Source organism: Salvelinus fontinalis, chromosome 13 (genome assembly GCF_029448725.1).
Source record: "Salvelinus fontinalis isolate EN_2023a chromosome 13, ASM2944872v1, whole genome shotgun sequence".
NCBI lineage: Eukaryota > Metazoa > Chordata > Actinopteri > Salmoniformes > Salmonidae > Salvelinus > Salvelinus fontinalis.
In genome coordinates, this window is record NC_074677.1 from 29,804,557 (window position 1) to 29,824,485 (window position 19,929).

General features: G+C 43.5%; 1 protein-coding gene across 6 annotated transcripts in view; it reads left to right on the forward strand.

Moving 5' to 3' along the window:
- Window positions 1-19,929, forward strand: part of LOC129868400 (transcriptional regulator Erg-like) — a 67,025-nt gene that overhangs the window by 34,948 nt on the left and 12,148 nt on the right. For 4 of the 6 annotated variants that reach the window (XM_055942340.1, XM_055942342.1, XM_055942344.1 and 1 more), the window contains exon 2: window positions 16,596-16,822. In XM_055942340.1, coding sequence (XP_055798315.1) covers window positions 16,596-16,822 — 227 coding nt within the window. Of the gene's footprint in view, window positions 1-9,862; window positions 10,202-16,595; window positions 16,823-19,929 lie in introns of those variants that run through there. The other 2 variants (XM_055942341.1, XM_055942345.1) reach the window with 1 other exon arrangement.

Sequence of the window (19,929 nt, forward strand, 5' to 3'; positions counted from 1 at the left end):
AGGGAGCACCCCCCTATCCACATCGACCGTACAGCAGTGGAGAAGGTGGAACATTTTAAGTTCCTCTGTGTACATATCACCGACAAACTGAAATGGTCCATGCACACAGTGTGGTGAAGAAGGCGCAACAGTGCCTCTTCAACCTCAGGAGGCTGAAAAAATGTGGCTTGTCACCAAAAATCCTCACTAACTTTTACAGGTGCACAATTGACAGCATCCTGTCGAGTTGTATCACCGCATGGTACTGTAACTGCACCACCCACAACTGCAAGGCTCTCCAGAGGTTGTGCAGTCTGCAAAATGCATCACCGGGGGCAAACTACCTGCCCTCCAAATCATCTACAACAATACCTGATGTCACAGGAAGGCAAAAAGATCATCAAGAACAATAACCACCCGAGCCGCTGCCTGTTCACCCCACTTCCATCCAGAAGACGAGGTCAGTATAGGTGCTTCAAAGCTGGGACAGAGCTATATCTCAAGGCCATCAGATTGTTTAACAGCCACCACTAGCACAGAGAGGCGGCTGCCTACCTACAGACTTGATGTCATTGGCCACTTTAATAAATGGAACATTAGTCACTTTAATAAAGCTACTTTAAGAATGTTTGCACATCTCGCATTACTCATCTCATATGTAAAGTGTCAAGAAAAAGTATTTGAACCCTTTGGAATTACCTGGATTTCTGCAAAAATTGGTCATCAAATTTGATCTGATCTTCATCTAAGTCACAACCATAGACAAACACAGTCTGCTTAAACTAATAGCACATCAGCAAGTATATGTTTTCATGTCTTTATTGAACACACTGTGTAAACATTCACAGTGCAGGGTGGGAAAAGTATGTGAACCCTTGGATTTAATAACTGGTTGACCCTCCTTTGGCAGCAATAACCTCAACCAAACATTTTCTGTAGTTGCGGATCAGACCTGCACGACGGTCAGGAGGAATTTTGGACCATTCCTCTTTACAAAACTGTTTCATTTCAGTAATATTCTTGGGATGTCTGGTGTGAACTGCTCTCTTGAGGTCATGCCACAGCATCTCAATCGGGTTGAGGTCAGGACTCTGACTAGGCCATTCCAGAAGGTGTATTTTCTTCTGTTGAAGCCTTTCTGTTGTTGATTTACTTCTGTGTTTTGAGTCGTTGTCCTGTTGCATCACTCAACTTCTGGTGAGTTTCAATTGGCGGACGGATAGCCTTACATTCTCCTGCAAAATGTCTTGATAAGATTGGGAATACATTTTTCCGTTGATGATAGCAAGCTGTCCAGGCCCTGAGGCAGCAAAGCAGCCCCAAACCATGATGCTCCCTCCATCATAAATTTTGATAGGAAAATGGTCCAATTCACGCACTTATCAACAGAACATCCCTGGTCATCCCTACTGCGCTGATCTGGCAGAATCAGTAAACACAAATGCTTCATTTGTAAATAACGTCTGAGTGTTGGAGTGTGCCCCTGGTTATTCGTAAATAAATACAAATATATTTAATACAAACATTTTGCCATCTGGTTTGCTTAATATAAGGAATTTAAATGATTTATACTTTTACTTTTGATACTTAAGTATATTTGAGCAATTCCATTTACTTTTGATACTTAAGTATATTTAAAACCAAATACTTTTAGACTTTTGCTCAAGTAGTTTTATACTGGTTGACTTTTACTTGAGTCCTTTTCTATTAAGCTATCTTTACTTTTACTCATGTATAACAATTTTGTACTTTTTAAACCACTGATTATCTGAGCAGGGCTTGGGTCACTGATACGTCATTATCTCAAGCGGCCTTGAAATCTGAGGACAGGGTCCATGGCACCAAGTTAACGTTCTCCAGCTCTCAACCCTCTCTCTTCCTGGACTCTGCAGAGGCAGGTCGTGTGGTTTACCACTTCCTGGTTTGCCCGCACATCTAGGGTGAGATTACTCCTCGACTGCACACATCAGGCCTACACTGTGACCGGCAAGGCCATATTTGGGACACTTTTTATGGGGTATACATAGAAAAGCCTGATCTGTGCTTATTTTGAAATAGCCATGGTTTAATATCTCCTATTAAATCAATGTAGGTGGAAGGACACATGCAAGGTTGTATTATCAGTCAATCAAACATACTGTGTACAAAACCTTGTTTGTATTAGGAATGAGTTGCAAGGTATTCTGTCTAAAACCTTATCCTATCACTTCAGGGGCAGGGTCCATACAGCCTCTGCTGTGACTGGTTCCCTGTGTTGTCCAATCCTGTCAAATAGAAAACGCATGACGGTTGTGTGAGTTGCCAGAAAAAAACAGAGAGCGCCCATAGCCCATTATACCGTCAGCTTCAGGCCAGTGTTTTGTCAAGCAACAGACGAGCCATTGTGACCGAAAGCAGGGGGAAAAAATGTTATTTTTAATATAACTGTCTGGCCACGGTGATTAATTCAAATCATATGGTGTTTTCTCCTCTCTCTCTCTCTCTCCCTCCCTCCCCCTGTATGAAGGCAACGCTACAGGAGGCTGTGGAATGCTAAATGAGCATCTGTGCAGTGCTGCTGCAGGATACTGCTAGGCTGTGTTTAGATGTAAGTGATCCTTAAATGTCCCCTTTCACTCCTTCAGCTTCAAAAGGAACACTTCTGGGCTGGCGGGATGACCGTGCTCAGTCAGCGTTTTACTGTGGTTAAGAACCGAGAAAGAGCTGGGCTGAGGGAAACCAAAGGTTAGAATTCATTTGTCATCATATTTTATTGTGAATATGATACTGTTCTTAAATGGAAATGATACATGCCCATCAGTTTTGTTTTATATATTAATAGCAAATCAAATTGATAACTTTATTTTACAGTGCATTTCATGCATTGAGCTCAAAGCTCTCACACATTGGCTTTCGAGAGTCAAGAGCTGCTCTTAAATTTGATGCACATTCTCTGAAATGTTGTTTATTTAGATCCTTATGATTGCTGCTGAAGTAATACTGACAGTAAATAGGAAAACCAATGCAGACTAGCATGATATAGCCATTAACTCTGTCGGCCGTTCCAGAATTATAATACTTGGCATGAACTGTAATCTAACCTGCACATTTTTTATACACAATTCGTTACGCCACTTAGGAGCCTTACTAATTGTTAACGATAGGTCATAAAGACGCTTATAAAGCATCACAATGGGTGTACTACTACCCACGCTGTAGGTATCTCCATAAAAGCCGGTGGCCGCCGGGCATGTAGTGTACGTCGGAGGGTGGAGGGATGCTGGTTTCCTGCTCTCTCTCTCGTGACCAACCTTCCTCCCCACAGGGCTAGCACAGCTAGACCACCAGGCAGACTACCAGCACACAGACTGGGATCTGTTCAACCCTTCGCTCACAGACGGTGATGGTAGCGCTCTAGGAGCCAGCCAACTGTTAATGGAGTTTATGATCCCTGTGCCAAAGGAGGCACACATACCTGGCCATTAGGTTGAACGTTAGAGAGCAACCTTCCACTGTTTACAGTAGTTTACATCAGATGAGGTTCAAAGGAGAAGCCCTATTGATCTCCAGTAGGAGGTAAACAGAGAATAAATTATGTAGCTAGATGCAGAGTGGGAGTCATTCATTGATAAAGGGAGAAAGAGAGAAAGGTAGATCGTTAGAGGCTTAACACGGCCTGATATGTAAATATGTTTCTCTCAGGCTACACTTTTACCTCACCTACTTACATGGACGACTTTTCAGAGACGCATACCATTGAGACTAGTGAAGGCTGCTGAGGGGAGGAGGGCTCATAATAATGGCTGAAACAGAGCAACACATAGAAACCATGTGTTTGATACAATTCCACTGATTCTGCTCCAGCCATTACCATGAGCCCGTCCTCCCCAATTAAGGTGCCACCAACCTCCTGTGATTGAGACACATCTTAGGAACCCTGCCTGTGTACTGGGTGCTGTTTCGCCAAGCTGCCTGTAGATGGAGCCGTTAATAGGGGATTATGCACTAGCCCTGTGCCCAAGTGCTCCACAATCCACAAATACCCAGCATGTGACCAAGCACCTCACACTCTTCCTCTATTGTTCAGCTGCCACCACACTAACCCCCATACAACAAGACATTCACTTGTGACATCAAGCATTTTTCCAAGACCATCAATCTGTCTCTTTACGCACACAAGTCTGTACTGAAGCTTCCTCCTCCGGATCCTCTGAAGTAGAGGATGTGTTGTGGGGAGCAGGGCTAGAGGGGGTGAAGCCCAGCACTGTCGGAGGCTGCTGTATTTATAGATGGTCCCAGAGAAAGGTGTGTGTGTCTGTGAGCATATAGTACAGGACATTCTTACGAGAGGGAGAAGCATTGCTTCCCAGCCCCCTGTGGAGGTAGCACTTCCAGGTCAGAACTGCTGGTGATGGGGTGGATGGTACAAGAGTAGGGGGGTGACTGGGGGTATGCCGAAAATGGGGTGGATGGTACAGGACTAGGGGGGGGGGACTGGAGAGTAGGCTGGAGATGGGGTGAGAAATCTAAAAGAAAGAAAATGGATCTTTCAAATTCAGCAGACTACGGTGTGAAATAGGCTTTAAGAAGTGCTGTCTTTATTTGATTACTTATCATTAATGCCGCTTTTGGTGTGCTTAGTTGGAGATAAGGTGGAGATGAATATGGCGGAGGGGAGTGAGGGGGTATGGTGGTATTGGGTGACGGGTAATAGAGGTAGGATGGGTGGGATTTGGTGAGGTGGAGGGTTGGGATGGTTGAGGTGTGTGTGTGTGTGCGTGTGTACATGTGTGTCAGCATTGTTGGGTGGCCTAGATTTGGTGTGAGAGGAGAATAGGGGTCACATCCTACAGACTTCCTGCAGGAGGCCATAAAACCAGTCAGACAACAGGAGAGATGGATGGGGGAGGAGAGAGAGAGAGAGAAAGAGAGTGAGATAGACTGAAAACTGTAATAAAATGAAAGACTATAGATGTAGGCCTAATTTGGCTGTTGGAGATTCTCACACACCTCATAGTATTTCTTCATTTGGTGATGCAACAACAAACAGCAGAAACTTGTGAAAACCAGCACAATTTGAGCAACACAACATCCTCCTATTTTTCTTAATGCTATTTGGGTACATCTTGTGATCATCTGTTGAAAGACAATACCCAAAATAATTGCAACATTTCAGTCTTACAAAATGTACACCCATAGACCGTAAAAAAGACATTTCCAAAAATGCACACCCACCAATAATACTTGTAACACACGTTAAAAGTGCTATCATATGTTTGTTGGTTTTGGTACAAAATACTACATGTACTATATTTTGCCCCCTCCCAAATTAAATTTGCTGAAAGTTGAAAAACAACTGTCAACAGGTGGTACATTACCCAATTCCTTTCAAAATAGAGAAAACACTGTTCTTCTCACAGCCTCTTCTTTGTTTTATTTTTATTTTATTTCACCTTTATTTAACCAGGTAGGCCAGTTGAGAACAAGTTCTCATTTACAACTGCGACCTGTCCAAGATAAAGCAAAGCAGTGCGACACAAACAACACAGAGTTACACATGGGATAAACAAACGTACAGTCAATAACACAATAGAAAAATCTATATACAGTGTGTGCAAATGTAGTAAGATTAGGAGGTAAGGCAATAAATAGGCCATAGTAGCGAAATAATTACAATTTAGCAATTAAACACTGGAGTGGTAGATGTGCAGAAGATGAATATGCAAGTAGAGATACTGGAGTGCAAAGGAGAAAAAAACAACAACATGGGGATGCGGTAGTTGGGTGGACTATTTACAGATGGGCTGTGTACAGGTGCAATGATCAGTAAGCTGCTCTGACAGCTGATGCTTAAAGTTAGTGAGGCAGATATAAGACTCCAGCTTCATTGATTTTTAGAGTTTGTTCCAGTCATTGGCAGCAGAGAACTGGAAGGAAAGGCAGCCAAAGTTGGCTTTGGGGATGACTAGTGAAATATACCTGCTGGAGCGCACTCTACAGGTGGGTGCTGCTATGGTGGCCAGTGAGCTGAGATAAGGCAGGGGTTTACCTAGCAAAGACTTATAGGTGACCTGGAGCCAGTGGGTTTGGCAACGAATATGAAGCGAGGGCCAGCCAACGAGAGCATACAGGTCGCAGTGGTGGGTAGTATATGGGACTTTGGTGACAAAACGGATGGCACTGTGATAGACTACATCCAATTTGCTGAGTAGAGTGTTGGAGGCTATTTTGTAAATGACATCGCCGAAGTCAAGGATCGGTAGGATAGTCAGTTTTACGAGGGTATGTTTGGCAGCATGAGTAAAGGATGCTTTGTTGCGAAATAGGAAGCTGATTCTAGATTTAATTTTGGATTGGAGATGCTTATTGTGAGCCTGGAAGGAGAGTTTACAGTCTAACCAGACACCTAGGTATTTGTAGTTGTCCACATATTCTAAGTCAGAACTGTCCAGAGTAGTAAGGCTAGACGAGCGGGCGGGTGGAAGCCGTAGCCAGGTGGAAAGCATGGCCAGCTGTAGAAATTGCTTATTGAAATTCTCGATTATTGTAGATTTATCGGTGGTGACAGTGTTTCATAGCCTCAGTGCAGTGAGCATCTGGGAGGAGGTGCTCTTATTCTCCATGGACTTTAATGTGTCCCAGAACGTTTTGGAATTTGTGCTACAGGATGCAAATTTATGTTTGAAAAAGCTAGCCTTTGCTTTCCTAACTGCCTGTGTATGTTGGTTCCTAACTTCCCTGAAAAAGGTCCCTGAAAAGTTTCATATCGTGGGAGCTATTCACTGCTAATGCAGTACGCCACAGGATGTTTTTGTGCTGGTCAAGGGCAGTCAAGTCTGGAGTGAACCAAGGGCTATATCTGTTCTTAATTCATATTTATTTTTTGAATGGGTCATGCATATTTAAGATGGTGAGGAAAGCACTTTTAAAGAACAACCAGGCATCCTCTAATGACGGAATGAGGTCATTATCCTTCCAGGATACCCAGGCCAGGTCGATTAGAAAGGCCTGCTTCTGAAGTGTTTTAGGGAGCGTTTGACAGTGATGAGCGGTGGTCATTTGACCGCGGACCCATTACGGACTCAGGCAATGAGGCAGTGATCGCTGAGATCCTAGTTGAAGACAGCAGAGGTGTATTTAGAGGGCAGTTTTGTCAGGATGATATCTATGAGGGTGCCAGTGTTTATGGATTTAGGGTTGTACCTGGCAGGTTCCTTGATACTTTGGGTGAGATTGAGGGCATCTAGCTTAGATTGTAGGACGGTCGGAGTGTTAAGCATATCCCAGTTTAGGTCACCTAACAGTACAAACTCTGAAGATAAATGGGGGCAATTAATTCACATATGGTGTCCAGGGCACAGCTGGGGGCTGAGGGTCTATAACAAGCGGCAACAGTGAGAGACTAATTTCTGGAAAGGTGGATTTTTAAAAGTAGAAGCTCAAGCTGTTTGGGCACAGACCTGGATAGCATGACAGAACTCTGCAGGCTATCTCTGTAGAAGATTGCAACTCCACCCTATTTGGCAGTTCTATCTTGGCGGAAAATGTTGTAGTTGGGGATGGAAATTTCAGAATTTTCGGTGGCAGACCTAAGCCAGGATTCAGACACGGCGAGGACATCAGGGATGGCGGAGTGTGCTAAAGCAGTGAATAAAACAAACTTAGGGAGGAGGCTTCTGATGTTAACATGCATGAAACCAAGGCTTTTACGGTTACAGAAGTCAACAAATGATAGCGCCTGGGGAATAGGAGTGGAACTGGGCGCTACAGGGCCTGGGGGAACCTCTACATCACCAGAGGAATAGAGGAGGAGTAGGATAAGGGTACGATTAAAGGCTATAAGAACTGGTCGTCTAGTGCGTTGGGGACAGAGAATAGAAGGAGCAGATTTCTGGGCGTTGTAGAATAGATTCAGGGCATAATGTACAGACAATGTTATGGTAGGATGTGAGTACAGTGGAGGTAAACCTAGGCGTTGAGTGACGATGAGAGAGGTTTCATCCCTAGAGGCACCAGTTAAGCCAGAGGAGGTCTCCGCATGTGTGTGGAGTGGGACAAAAGAGCTATCTAAGGCATTTTGAGCGGGACTGAGGGCTCTACAGTGAAATAAAACAATAAGAACTAGCCAAGACAGCAGTAGACAAGGCATATTGACATTAGAGAGAGGCATAAAGCATCACAGGTGTTGATCAGGAGAGCTAAGACAACAACGGGTAAATGGCGATGAATGGGCAGAGCGGGTCAGTTAGGTACATACAGGACCTGAGTTCGAGGCTGGGGCCGACAGATAAACAAAATGAGGTACCTTGTTATTGAAACAGTCCAGGGGGCATCAGCTGTGTAGCTGAGTGATCATAGGGTCAAAAGAGCAGCAATAGGTGAGTCAGGGTGCCATTCGGTAGTCACTACTACACTAGGCAAGCAGGGGACACAGCGTTCAGAAAAGCTAGCGGGCCGGGGCTAGTAGATGGTTTTTCGGCAACATCGTAACGGAATAGCCTGTTGAAGCCACATCGGACAATCACGTCGGCAGTCCGGTCGTGATGGATCGGCGGGGTTCCGTGTTGACAATAAAGGGTCCAGGCCAATTGGCAAGGAGGTATTGTAGCCCTAGAATTAGCTGGTATATGGGCCTAGCTCGAGGCTAGCTCAAGGCTAGCTGGTGCTTGCTTCGGGACAGAGGCGTTAGCTAACAGTAGCCACTCGTTTGCAGCTAGCTAGCTGTGATGATCCGGTGTAATGATCCAGGGTGGCAGGAATCCGGTGATGTGGTAGAGAGAAGCAGTCTGATATGCTCTGGGTGAGGCAGATCCGTACCACATTGGGTGAGGCGGGTTGCAGGAAAGTATATTTAGTTCGTAGATAGAAAGTGAGATTAAGATATATACGAAAAAGTCTGGCTATTTACACGGGATAAGACACGGGATAAGACAAAGACAAACACACACGTCCTACTACTACGCCTTCTTGGAAAATAATTCCTCCTTGTAAATGATATGATGCCACGCCACGATCGGTTTACAAATGCTGTGAACCTCACTATGGCTGTAGCTACATATAACTCAGACCCTGGCTATGGCTATGGCCCTGAGCCTCACAGTGGTCAGTTGAATGGAGTACTACCTCGAGGGCTTTCTGGTCTGAACTGTGGTTCAACTGTACACCTGAGAGTGGTCACAGGTCAGAGGTCACAGTGTAGTGGGTCTGCCCTCGCCTGTTTGTGTTTGTATGTGTGTGTGTAATCAACGTCCAGGACCAGGGGTGGTCAGTCACGGGTGTGTTTTGACAGAGGTTGGCAGCAGGATGTCATGCTGCGCTCTGATTTCCTCTCTTACTTTCTCCTTGACTTTCTCCTTGACTTCACCTCCTTATCAGGCCTGCTCAGGTTTGCTGCTTTCTCACCTCTAGTCTCCAGACCCAACCAGACCCCCCTGAAGAAAGGAGGGCCGGGCCACTCACATCTCATTATCAATTCAATGAATATTAATTCGTTGTGTGGACATTCAGTTTTTCTATTTATTATGTAGGTAGCCTACTAAATTGAGGCATACATGTGACCTGTTATTTAAGTGAGTTTATAAAGGTTCATTTCTACTGGAATATACTTAAACCTGATTTTAAAAAATGGTTTAAGTGTAGTAATGTTGAAATGCCCCTTGTTCAAAAGTGGTGAAATGATCTTCTCAACAGTGTTGAGTGCTCTGTGCAAGAGAGGTTGGTGCTGTACTCACTGTAGCCATCCTCGACTGTTAGCCCTCTATAGAGGCACATGACAGGCAAGCGTATCAAGTATGGATCGTATGATCAGACATTTGCATCCTGTCACCGGTTTATGTGTGTGACACACACACACACACACTTCACATCTGCCTGCCTCAGTAGAGAACCTACTCTCAGATCAGCCTTTAGTTAGTCTCCCCTCTACAACCTTACCCCTCCTTACTTAAAAATAAAAACTTCTAACACACATCATCAAGAATAACAACATTGTTTTTAGCCCTTCTTATCTCCTCTCTCCCAAATATCCTGTTTCTTCGAGTTGCGGTGGCCAGAACCAATAGAAACCTCTTCCTGCTATTGGCTGACTTCACTTCCCAACGTTAGCACAATCTCATCCGCTCCAAACACCGCTTAGTGGAACCTCAACTAGCTTGCTGACCAGAAAAAAATTATATTCAAATTTATACCAGTGTGTTTTACCAGGACTGAGAGGTCCTGAACAAATATGGCCAGCACCATTAAGGTAAGTACATTTTTATTTATTTTTTCGCCAAAGTTTTGGCTTTTTATTGGTTATTTTCCATAGTGCTTGGGCATTGTTTTAGTTTTCGTGGCACTTTAAAGAAACACTGACCAAGCAGGCGAAGGGTAACACCCTTCTGCCATAGAGGTGCGACAAGATTTCCTTGCAAATTTCCTTTTTCCTATGCGGATGGGCTGTACGGTTTCAAAAATCTTTGGGTTAATAACAAAATCTGAGATTTCGTTCTTTCGGACGCTGAAGTGATTTGACCTGGCTTGTCTTACAAACAAATAAAACAAACCGGAATTTACATTTCTTGAACATTTTATTCATTATGGAGAGGCAAAAATGTTTAACATTTATTAAGTTTTTGATGTTGATATTTTTTACCTTTACAAAAAAAGTAAGATTTTTTTTTTACCATTTTTTTGCATTCTTATGTATTGGTATTTTTTTTGGGGGGGGGTGGGGGGGGCTTTGAGTCTTAGGTATTTGTCAAAGAACTATCTGCAAAAATTATACTTTGAAATGAAAAATGCAGTCCTGTGCTGAAGGAACTGAGATAGTGGGAGGTTGAAATTCTCTGAAGACATTTTATCATGTTATTGTTATTGTTGCATCAATGCCTATGTTAACATCATAATCAAAATGAATGGTAAATAGTAGTAGTAAATAGTTAATACTTTGACATGGCTTTCCTAGTGTTAGTCTATCAGGTAATTACCCGTGTGTAGTTACTGTAGCAACACCTATTAGACAATGGACAGAGGAGGAAAGCATTTTTTGCTTTTTACAAGAATCAAATAATCTAGGGCACAACGTGCTTCAGAAGTAGCTGGAACTCATAGGCTATATCTCAATCAATATATAAATATATATTTTCTGGTGCTCCTACATTTTATGTTGTGCTCCTAACTTTAAAGTTGGGAGCTCCAGTGCTACGCATTACATGTTTTAATTTAGAGTCCTGCTAGGGAGTCAGTCACCTGCAAACCTAATTCAACATGGCGTCTAATATTGCCACCCTCAGCGTCTGCCAGTGGCAGCACAAGATGTTCACAGTCAAATCACAGTGTGAGCAATAATCCAAAAGAAGGGAAGCCATAATTACACAATCAGCTGTCTTGCTGGTATTCAATGTAAACAGGTACAGTATGGAAGTAGAACCCGAATGTTTGGAGAGGGAGCTTGCTCCTTTGTGACCTGTGATATTGTGGCACTGGGACCGTGGTTGAGTTGAAGTCCCAGGCAGAGAGGAGAGTGACCGCTGTTTATAAACACCTTCTCGATGCACTGGCTGGCTTTTTGTGGAACAGGTTGGTGGTGGTGAACTTCATTGCACCTGATTGAGATTATTATGGATGACTTTAATCAATATTCTAAACAACTGACATAGATACTCTCTGTCACAATAGCACAAGACAATCGTGGAATAGTTTTACTGAAATGGGCATTACACAACATGACTGAAAAGCTGCGTCATGTTGTTTTGATAGTGTCACACTAGTCACACTATTCTCAGCTTGAAGACACATTATGGCACCAGTGGACAGTCTATCGTCTTAGACAGTTCACCTAGGGTCAGTGAGTTGGGTCCTCTAGTATCTAGTACACACCTAGAAAGCAATGTTCATAGAACATAAGGGAGAAAAAAAATCCAAGAACAGATCTCATCCCTTACCAATCATAAATGTTCACTGGTAGATCAACCTGTTATCTTTGCTGGTCCATAGCCACTTCTTTAGTCCTAAATGTGTAAAAAATAAATACACTTAATACAATGTACAATTAATTGCACAATGAAGAGTGTGGCATTCAGTTCATTGAGTCAACCACATCAGAATATCAGGACACAAACAAAAACATTTTATCATGCCCGCCTATGGACAGAACTGATACAAACAATGCAGATAGTGTGTGTATATGTGTGTGTAATGCACATACCAGAGGGGGATCCAGGAAGTTGTGGCCAACCAACCTCTGTGTCTTTGTGAGGTCTGAAGCTCTGGCCAATCTTTGTCATTGACCTATGGAAATAAAAACACCCATCATTTTCCAAATTGAAACTCTCCAGGCTTTTGACGTTCCAAGTTTCATCCTGTACTATAGTTTCACACATAAGTGCAACAGCTCCGTCTCTTTCTCCATAACACGTGTTACTGCCAAATCAAGGCCCCTGGAAGTTATTCATCATAGGATCTCTACGAGGCAAAAACATTCTCTCTGTGGTGTTCAATTGCGAAACAAAACATGTTTTCCAGCAGTCATGTACAAATCAGACTGCTTTTCAATGCTAACAAAATGGCTTTCGTGTAAACGTAACACAGGTGTTCTTCCTGTTTGAAAAATAACAGATCTTGTGTTTTGGACTGGGAAGATTTGTCTCTGTCAATTCATAGTAGGATACCCCAATATTGCCTGTCTGACCAGATGACAATTAAGGTAGTCTTAATTGGTGGAATCAGGGAGGGAGCTGCTAAAATAACATCCAGAATGGTTGCCCCCGATTGAAGGCCATAACCTGCACTACTGATGTTACTGCATTTTGTTCTGGAGGCAGCCCTGCAAAGTGGTCACTAGATAGCATAGCCACAAAGCCATGACATCTGATTTTCTAACCTAACCTTAACCCTAACCCTTTAGACCAAAAAGCAAATTATTACAATTGCCAATGTTGCAGCTGGCCTATCTAAGGGGAAATTGCTCAGTTCTGCCTCCAGGACAAGACTAAAATAAACGTCAACCTGCGGTGAACTGCCCAATGGCCTGCTGTATAGAAATTTCAGGGCGAACTCCCTCCCACTCCCTCTCTTTCTCTTTCTATTTCGCCCTCTCTTCATCCGGCCATCAACTCCATTAGTGTTCCAAATCTCAGCCACAATCAAAATGCCAACGATGAGCACTTCCTGTTTTGCGCTCCCCACCTCCCGATATCCCTTCCCCACTATCAGGAACTTTAAACGCAGGAAATGCTTGGAGAAGGGGAGCTTCCTGTCTTCAGCCACACCACACCATGTCTCATTGGGAAGGCTGCCTGGGACATTCTCCATGAATCGGTCCAATGGCTCCATTGAGAGGGAGTACAGGCCTAGAGCTACTCATACACTGTGAATATGGCTCTCTATGTCACTTTATAATGTCAGAATGACCCTGGAGACACTGGAGCAGGTTTAGGAATAAATGTTTTAGGACAAAATGTCCACCATAAAGTACTGTAAACCAGCTCAGGCTAACATGATTTTGACTGTTATTAAATGTGATATAGACAACATTATATGAGGTGAAATTAAGTGTACTATACCAATTTCCACTTATAAAGCTCAATATTTATGGAGGGTAATTTACTATACTGCCTCAGAGCGGCTCAAGTTCTGATTTGAACCAGCTGCCCTCTGGTCAGCAGTTAATTTGCCTACCCAGACCCATGCTGCAGCCCCTGGAACTCCACTACACGCTCCCATAGAGGACCTCCCTGAATGTCTACATTATATGAGTTATTCTATGGTGGACACTGTTCGGTAGGAAAACTGGGCTCAGCACAGCCTCATTCTTCCCTGCCTAATTCTGTGTTCATTTTCTTTGACTATGACACTAAGGTTGTGAAAAAATCTCTCACTTTCCTTAGAAGAGGAATAATGGACCATAGAGGAATGCACTGTACTGAGTTTGGGGCAAGATGGAGACCTGGCCAGACTCTTGTGTTGTTGTGATCTAAGCTAGTTTAGTTTAAATCTAAAGGCGAATTATGTTTGCTTCATTTTGTCTTGATGTTTATGGAATATCTGAATCTTCTCTATGTTGTGATCGCCAAATCTAGTATTTAGTGTCATGTTATTTTGTCACATATTTCTGTTGGCTTCAGGATGGCCAAATATTTTATAATAACTGGTTTCCAGTGTTTCCAGTTGTAGGATCTTAAATTGATCCATTTTGCTACAGCAGGAAAATAATAGTCCTGCAGCAACAAGAAATGTGAATTATTATGTGGATTATAATTAGTGGACATTTTTGTAGGGGTTGATACATTTTTCATAAGGGAAAATCAACTCTGAATTTTCATAGTGGAAATTACAAACTTCTAAAGCCTTTTTAAACCTAAAATACAGTACAAGTTTAGCCTTTTCTACATTTCAGGCAAGTTCTCCTGCAACAGGGTGATCACATTAAAATCCTAAATCTGTAAGTTGTTCCCAGACACAATGTAAACAGACTGCATTAAAATGGCACACGATGGCTACACATCTATCAAAAATCCCAGCTGTGATTGATGACGGATCTCTCTGTGGCCTATCTTTTGGTTGTTTTTTGGTCAGTTCCTGGCTTTATGGTCTTTTCCATAGGATCAAAGCTCAGGAAGTATGGAGCTGTGTGGCTGAACATTAGCTGTGAATGGATGTGGTTTTGTTTTGTTTGCATTGGGTGAACAAAAGCTGTGTGTGCGTGCCCTTTATTCATGCTGGCTGGGGTCACCTCGTGTATATTATGCTCTGCTCTCCCCTATCTCTAACCCCTGGACCCGCTCTCCCCCCCCCCCCCCCCCTTCTCTCAGATGACGGTCAATGTGCCGAGCCTGCTCTGTAATGTGGTTTGCAGCTGACATATCAGGGAGGACCAGTCCCCACTAGATTAATCTGCTTTCCGACACAGCTTCCTTTTCCTCCTAAGTGATTTGAGATCAGGGTGGGTCACTTACACCGAGATGTTGTAGGGGCAATCCTTCCACGAGAGAGAGAGAGAGAGGAGGGCAGGTTGAGAAGGGCTGATGAACTCAGAGTAAAGAGAGAAGAGAAGGGTTGGTGTTTGACTCAGATGGAAGCCCTCTAAGGTATATGTAGCAATACAGGATTTGGCTAAGAGATTTTATGAACAATACTGGGAAAATTAGAGACAGGTTGCCATGTCATGGCACTTGTGGGAAAATATGTGTTTGTGTTAGTCATTGGTGTTGAATGGATTTTTACTGTTGGATCCCATTCATTTGAGGTTGATGGGAGGAGACAGGAATGGCTTTGAAATAAATGAAGGATAAACACTAGACTAATCAAGATTTAATGAATTCCTTGGCTAGAACATGCATTTAATCTTTAAATGTACAAATCCTAAAAGCGTTTTGTATTGTATATGATTCCATCTTTCTTGGATGAAGGACACATGGGGACCTGACCTTGGGGACCTTGTGGGGTCACATGGGGACCTTGTGGTTTCAGGGAGTATACCCAGTGATGAGATAATCATGAGTGTGGTCTGCACTGTGGTCTCCTGACATCACAACAAATGTATGTTCGAATGAAAGTTGAAGTAGAGTCTCAATTTCCATTTCCCCCAAGAATGACTGAATATGCTTAGAATGCCTTGACCTAACCCAATAACCTAAAGAATTCCTGGAAATAAAAAAAACTCTCAGGTCTTTCTACAGCTAAATTGGGGGTGTTGGGATAGGGAGATACTGAACAGTTGAGAAAGTCTAAAACATTTAATGAAATGTTTGTTGATTTGGGACTTTTTGATGCAATTGGCACAGAGTATTTAATTAGAAATCAAAAGTGTAAACTCCCTAAAGCAGGCTTTGGGCGACAGTGGCTAGCAGGGGAACCTAACAGATTTCTCATGTAAAATATATTTAATTTCAATGAGAATAACCTGTATAAATAGAGGGGAAAACATCCCAAAAAATTACAGGAAGTAACCCAGACTCTTTAGGAGGCCTATCCCATCTAGATGGCACCGGATGAACTTACCGCAGACCTGTGATGCCAGGATGTAGCGATTGTCCTGTGAGGAAGACAAAAAGTTGGACAAAATGACTGTGAAACGTTAATGATCAAGAGGGTGTGTGGTAGTTTAGAGGGTCAGGTTGGTTAATATTGGTACTCTTTGCCCATGTTGTCGATCATATGTGGATATTATTCATGTATAATGAGGTCTTTATATATTTTATATAGAGCCTGGTAGACACCCTGCTGGTTTAATCATAGCGTATACTTCTGTGCTCTAATTCAACCCAGGTAGAAGTGAATGAAACTGGAGCACTTTTGGCCATGGTAATCCCTCTATAATGAGGGGGCCTGGTTTTCAGGTGAGTTTTCCAGGGGTCATTCTGTCTGCCATTTTACCCACAAAACAATGAGTGCACAAGGAGGTATTCATCAGACTGCAATCTAATGTTATATCCACCACATATGTGCATAGAGCTTAGGGTTTAAATCACGGACCGGTCCCAAATTACCTGCAATTTGAGCAGAGCCCCATGGATCACAAATCAATCATACTCGGTTCATGCCAAAATCCACACTTAATGAATCTGAACCAGTTGATTGTAAACCAAGTGAATGGAGCTTTGATTGTAATAGAAATCTAAGAGGGATATGTCTTTGCGCTTTCTTTCTGCGTACAGGAAGCATTGTCGGTGGTGAGTGAGGACCAGTCGCTGTTCGAGTGCACCTACGGAACGCCCCACCACGCCAAGGCTGAGATGTCGGTGGCGGCGGCGGCGGCGGCCAGCGAGTACGGCCAGACGGCCAAGATGAGCCCCAGGGTGCACCAGCAGGACTGGCTGTCCCAGCCGCCCGCCCGCGTCACCATCAAGATGGAGTGCAACAGTGGACAGGTCAACGGCAACAGGTACAGCAGTCCGCCTTTAGCTTCACTTTTACATATGTCTGGCCCATATCGTGTGAGCTCTGGAGAGTGCTAGCACTAGAAGGGGCGAAGTGACACAGTGCTTTACACCCTGGGGTCCACTGTGCACTGGGCTGCAGCCGGGCTGCCTGTGGCCCTGATTTCCTGTCTATTGTCTGCATTTCTATTAATGTACTTTAAACATGTGGGTCGATGCGGCCTGAAATCGAACATCGTAATGTAAATATTTTGAATTACGGGGGCAGAAAATTCAATGCGCTGGTATAGAGTCAGTAAAAGGGACGTCTGCTGTTTACGCCCATCAATAGTAAAGAGTCTCGCCTGGCCTACACAGTAACAGCTAGCAGCCAAGCTACTTGCCAAACAGACGAGGAACTTGACTGAGGTTTTCAGTGGGTGAAAAAAAACTGGCAAAGCTGCCTGAGACCCAATCCAAGACAGAGTCGCTGCTGTTGGAATCCCAAACTCAAAACAGCTGTACCACAAAAAAATATAGAAGGACCGCCACTGCATTCATATTTCTAACACATCTTACACGCGCAAGAACCCCCCCTCCATCCATCTAGCCACCCTCCAATCACCACACAGCCATCTCCATCTTTGGAGCAGGCCTCTCCACAGACACCCAGGCAGAGGGCCTTATTTATCTGGCGGTGAGACATGGGAAAGATTGTTCCAATTAGTGACGAGTCAGGGAGCAGAGGAAGATTTACAGCGGAGATCAACACAGACAGCACTGCTGCTCCTGCACACACCACCATCCTCCCCTCCAATCACTAGGCTACTAGAGGGAGGCCTACTGTACTGCCAATAAATGTATGTGTGTGTTTGGAGGGGGGGACAGGTGTGTGTGTGTGTGTCTGTGTGTGCACACACCATGTGTATGCTAGCATCTGGGGCCCCAAAGCTCAACCCGGAGTGTTCCAAAGCACTCCGACATCCCAGGAGTTTGGTTCTAGTTCCCAGAGTTGATAATCTTAAAGATTGTGTTACATGGCATGGCAATGGGTTTTTTATGGCTGAAGCTTTAGAAAAGGGAGGTAGCGTAAGGGTACAGCTGGGTGACAGATAGCCTCAGCGATGGAAATTATTATGGGGAATGTTGACATGGGGGCTAGCAGGGGTCCTGAGGCTACCCTCATTATCTGGATTTAATGGGTTTGTGGACCTCCCTTCCCATGCCCCCCTCCATCACCCCCACCCAGTACCCTCAGTGAGCAGCAGCAGGGTTTATGGGAAGTGAAGTGGGCCCGGGAGCCCAACCTCTTGGCAGATTAATTAGCTGACCCAAACCTGGAGAACAATGAACAAGTTAGCTTCAAGACAAGGTCGACGAGACGCCTGCACTCCTCTACGCTAGGATTCCCTTGGATTGTTTGTTCTTTCTGTCTACCTCGCTCTGTCTCTCTCTCTCATTCTTATCTCTATATCTGTCTCTAGTTTTTGCTTCTCTGTATCTGTCTCTTTCTTTCTCTCTACAGTGATAGCGGGTTGAATGTGTTTTAGCATGTGTCTGGGCCCAGTGGAGAGCAGTTTACAGTTGCTTGGCCTCCGTAAGCCTCTGATGGTGACTCATACTGGGTGGGAAACAATAGAGTAAGTGAACTTAAGTCCAATGGGCTCGGACACACACACACACACACACACACACACACACACACACACACACACACACACACACACACACACACACACACACACACACACACACACACACACACACACACACACATACACATACACACACACACTAATCAGGGCTGAACTGCAGCGCACTTCACTGCATCACATACAAATGCATATGTCTACACACAGACACTGAGACTTCCACAGTAGACTCAGACACACAGATATACTAGTTTTCCATTGATCCCATTGCGTTCATCTTTAATCAGACATTCTAACACAACATAGTTCATTTGTTTTGGCTAATTAGCTCAAGTTTACCACTGTCGCCGCCCTTTGAATACAATCTCAATCCATTTCACAATAATAGATAACATCCCCAGTTCTTGTGATATTTTTCGAACAGCACATGTGGTGACATGGCTGCTCTCCACAGTCAAATGAACATCAGATACTTTCACAATAAAATCTTGGAAGGGTGCAGTAGTATGATCTTCTGCCCAAACTGTTAAACTCAAGCAAGCGTAAATTGATTACATAAAGGAAATCTCGTTGTCTCCCTCTCCAATTGCAAAAGATTCTTGGCTTTTCTTCTGAAACTGGGCCGCAAGAAAAAAGTATGCATTTTGAATTAGCAAAGATTAATTCTGTTACTTATTTTCTCTTCCTCTCTCTCTCTCTCTCTGTATTGATTGAAATGAAATATGATAAAAACTGTAGAAGTATGGGCATTGTGCATTACATTTTGGGAATGCATGTGAAGTATGATTTGTGCATGAGCAAATGTTCTATAAAACGAATTGGTCTAGGCTTGTTTTGATCCTTAAAACAGTGTTGCGAAAGAAAATGTTTTTGGGGGGTATGTTTTATAGTAAATAAGATCATTTGAATTCCTCCCAACTTCCTGTTCATATTTAATGTTTTATTTTGGCCTAGTTTAGTATCAGACGTTCTTTTCAATTTTTTTGGTCAAACTCAAACTGGCAGAATGTTTTTCAATCAGACAAATTCCGAGGGACCTTTCAGTACAAGTCACACCTTGGACATCTCTCACCCCTTGCTCAACTCGTAGATCCAGATACCATATTGGCTTAATGATGGATTCCCTAATGATGAGAGTTCCATCTTCTGGGAAGAGGAAGGCAATCACTCAGGTTGTGCTGTTTGGCTGAAAGCGGCTATTGTCTTCCACGGGAAATATTTGTAGTGAAGCTTTCACCTGATTTTTTATGTTGACCTTCTGAACACCATTGAATGGGGTCTCTAGTTTCTGCAGTCAAGTTGCTAACATTTATGGACACAAGTGAGACCCCCTTTGGGAGGCAGAATTTCTGCCAAGTGAAAAACAAGGTATTTAAGGTGGTCCACTTTGCAGCAATGTGGTAATTTCAGTTGAAAGTCTCATGTTAACATTACAATCTGGAAACTGGATCATTCCGGTTATAAGAATAATCCTGTAGGAA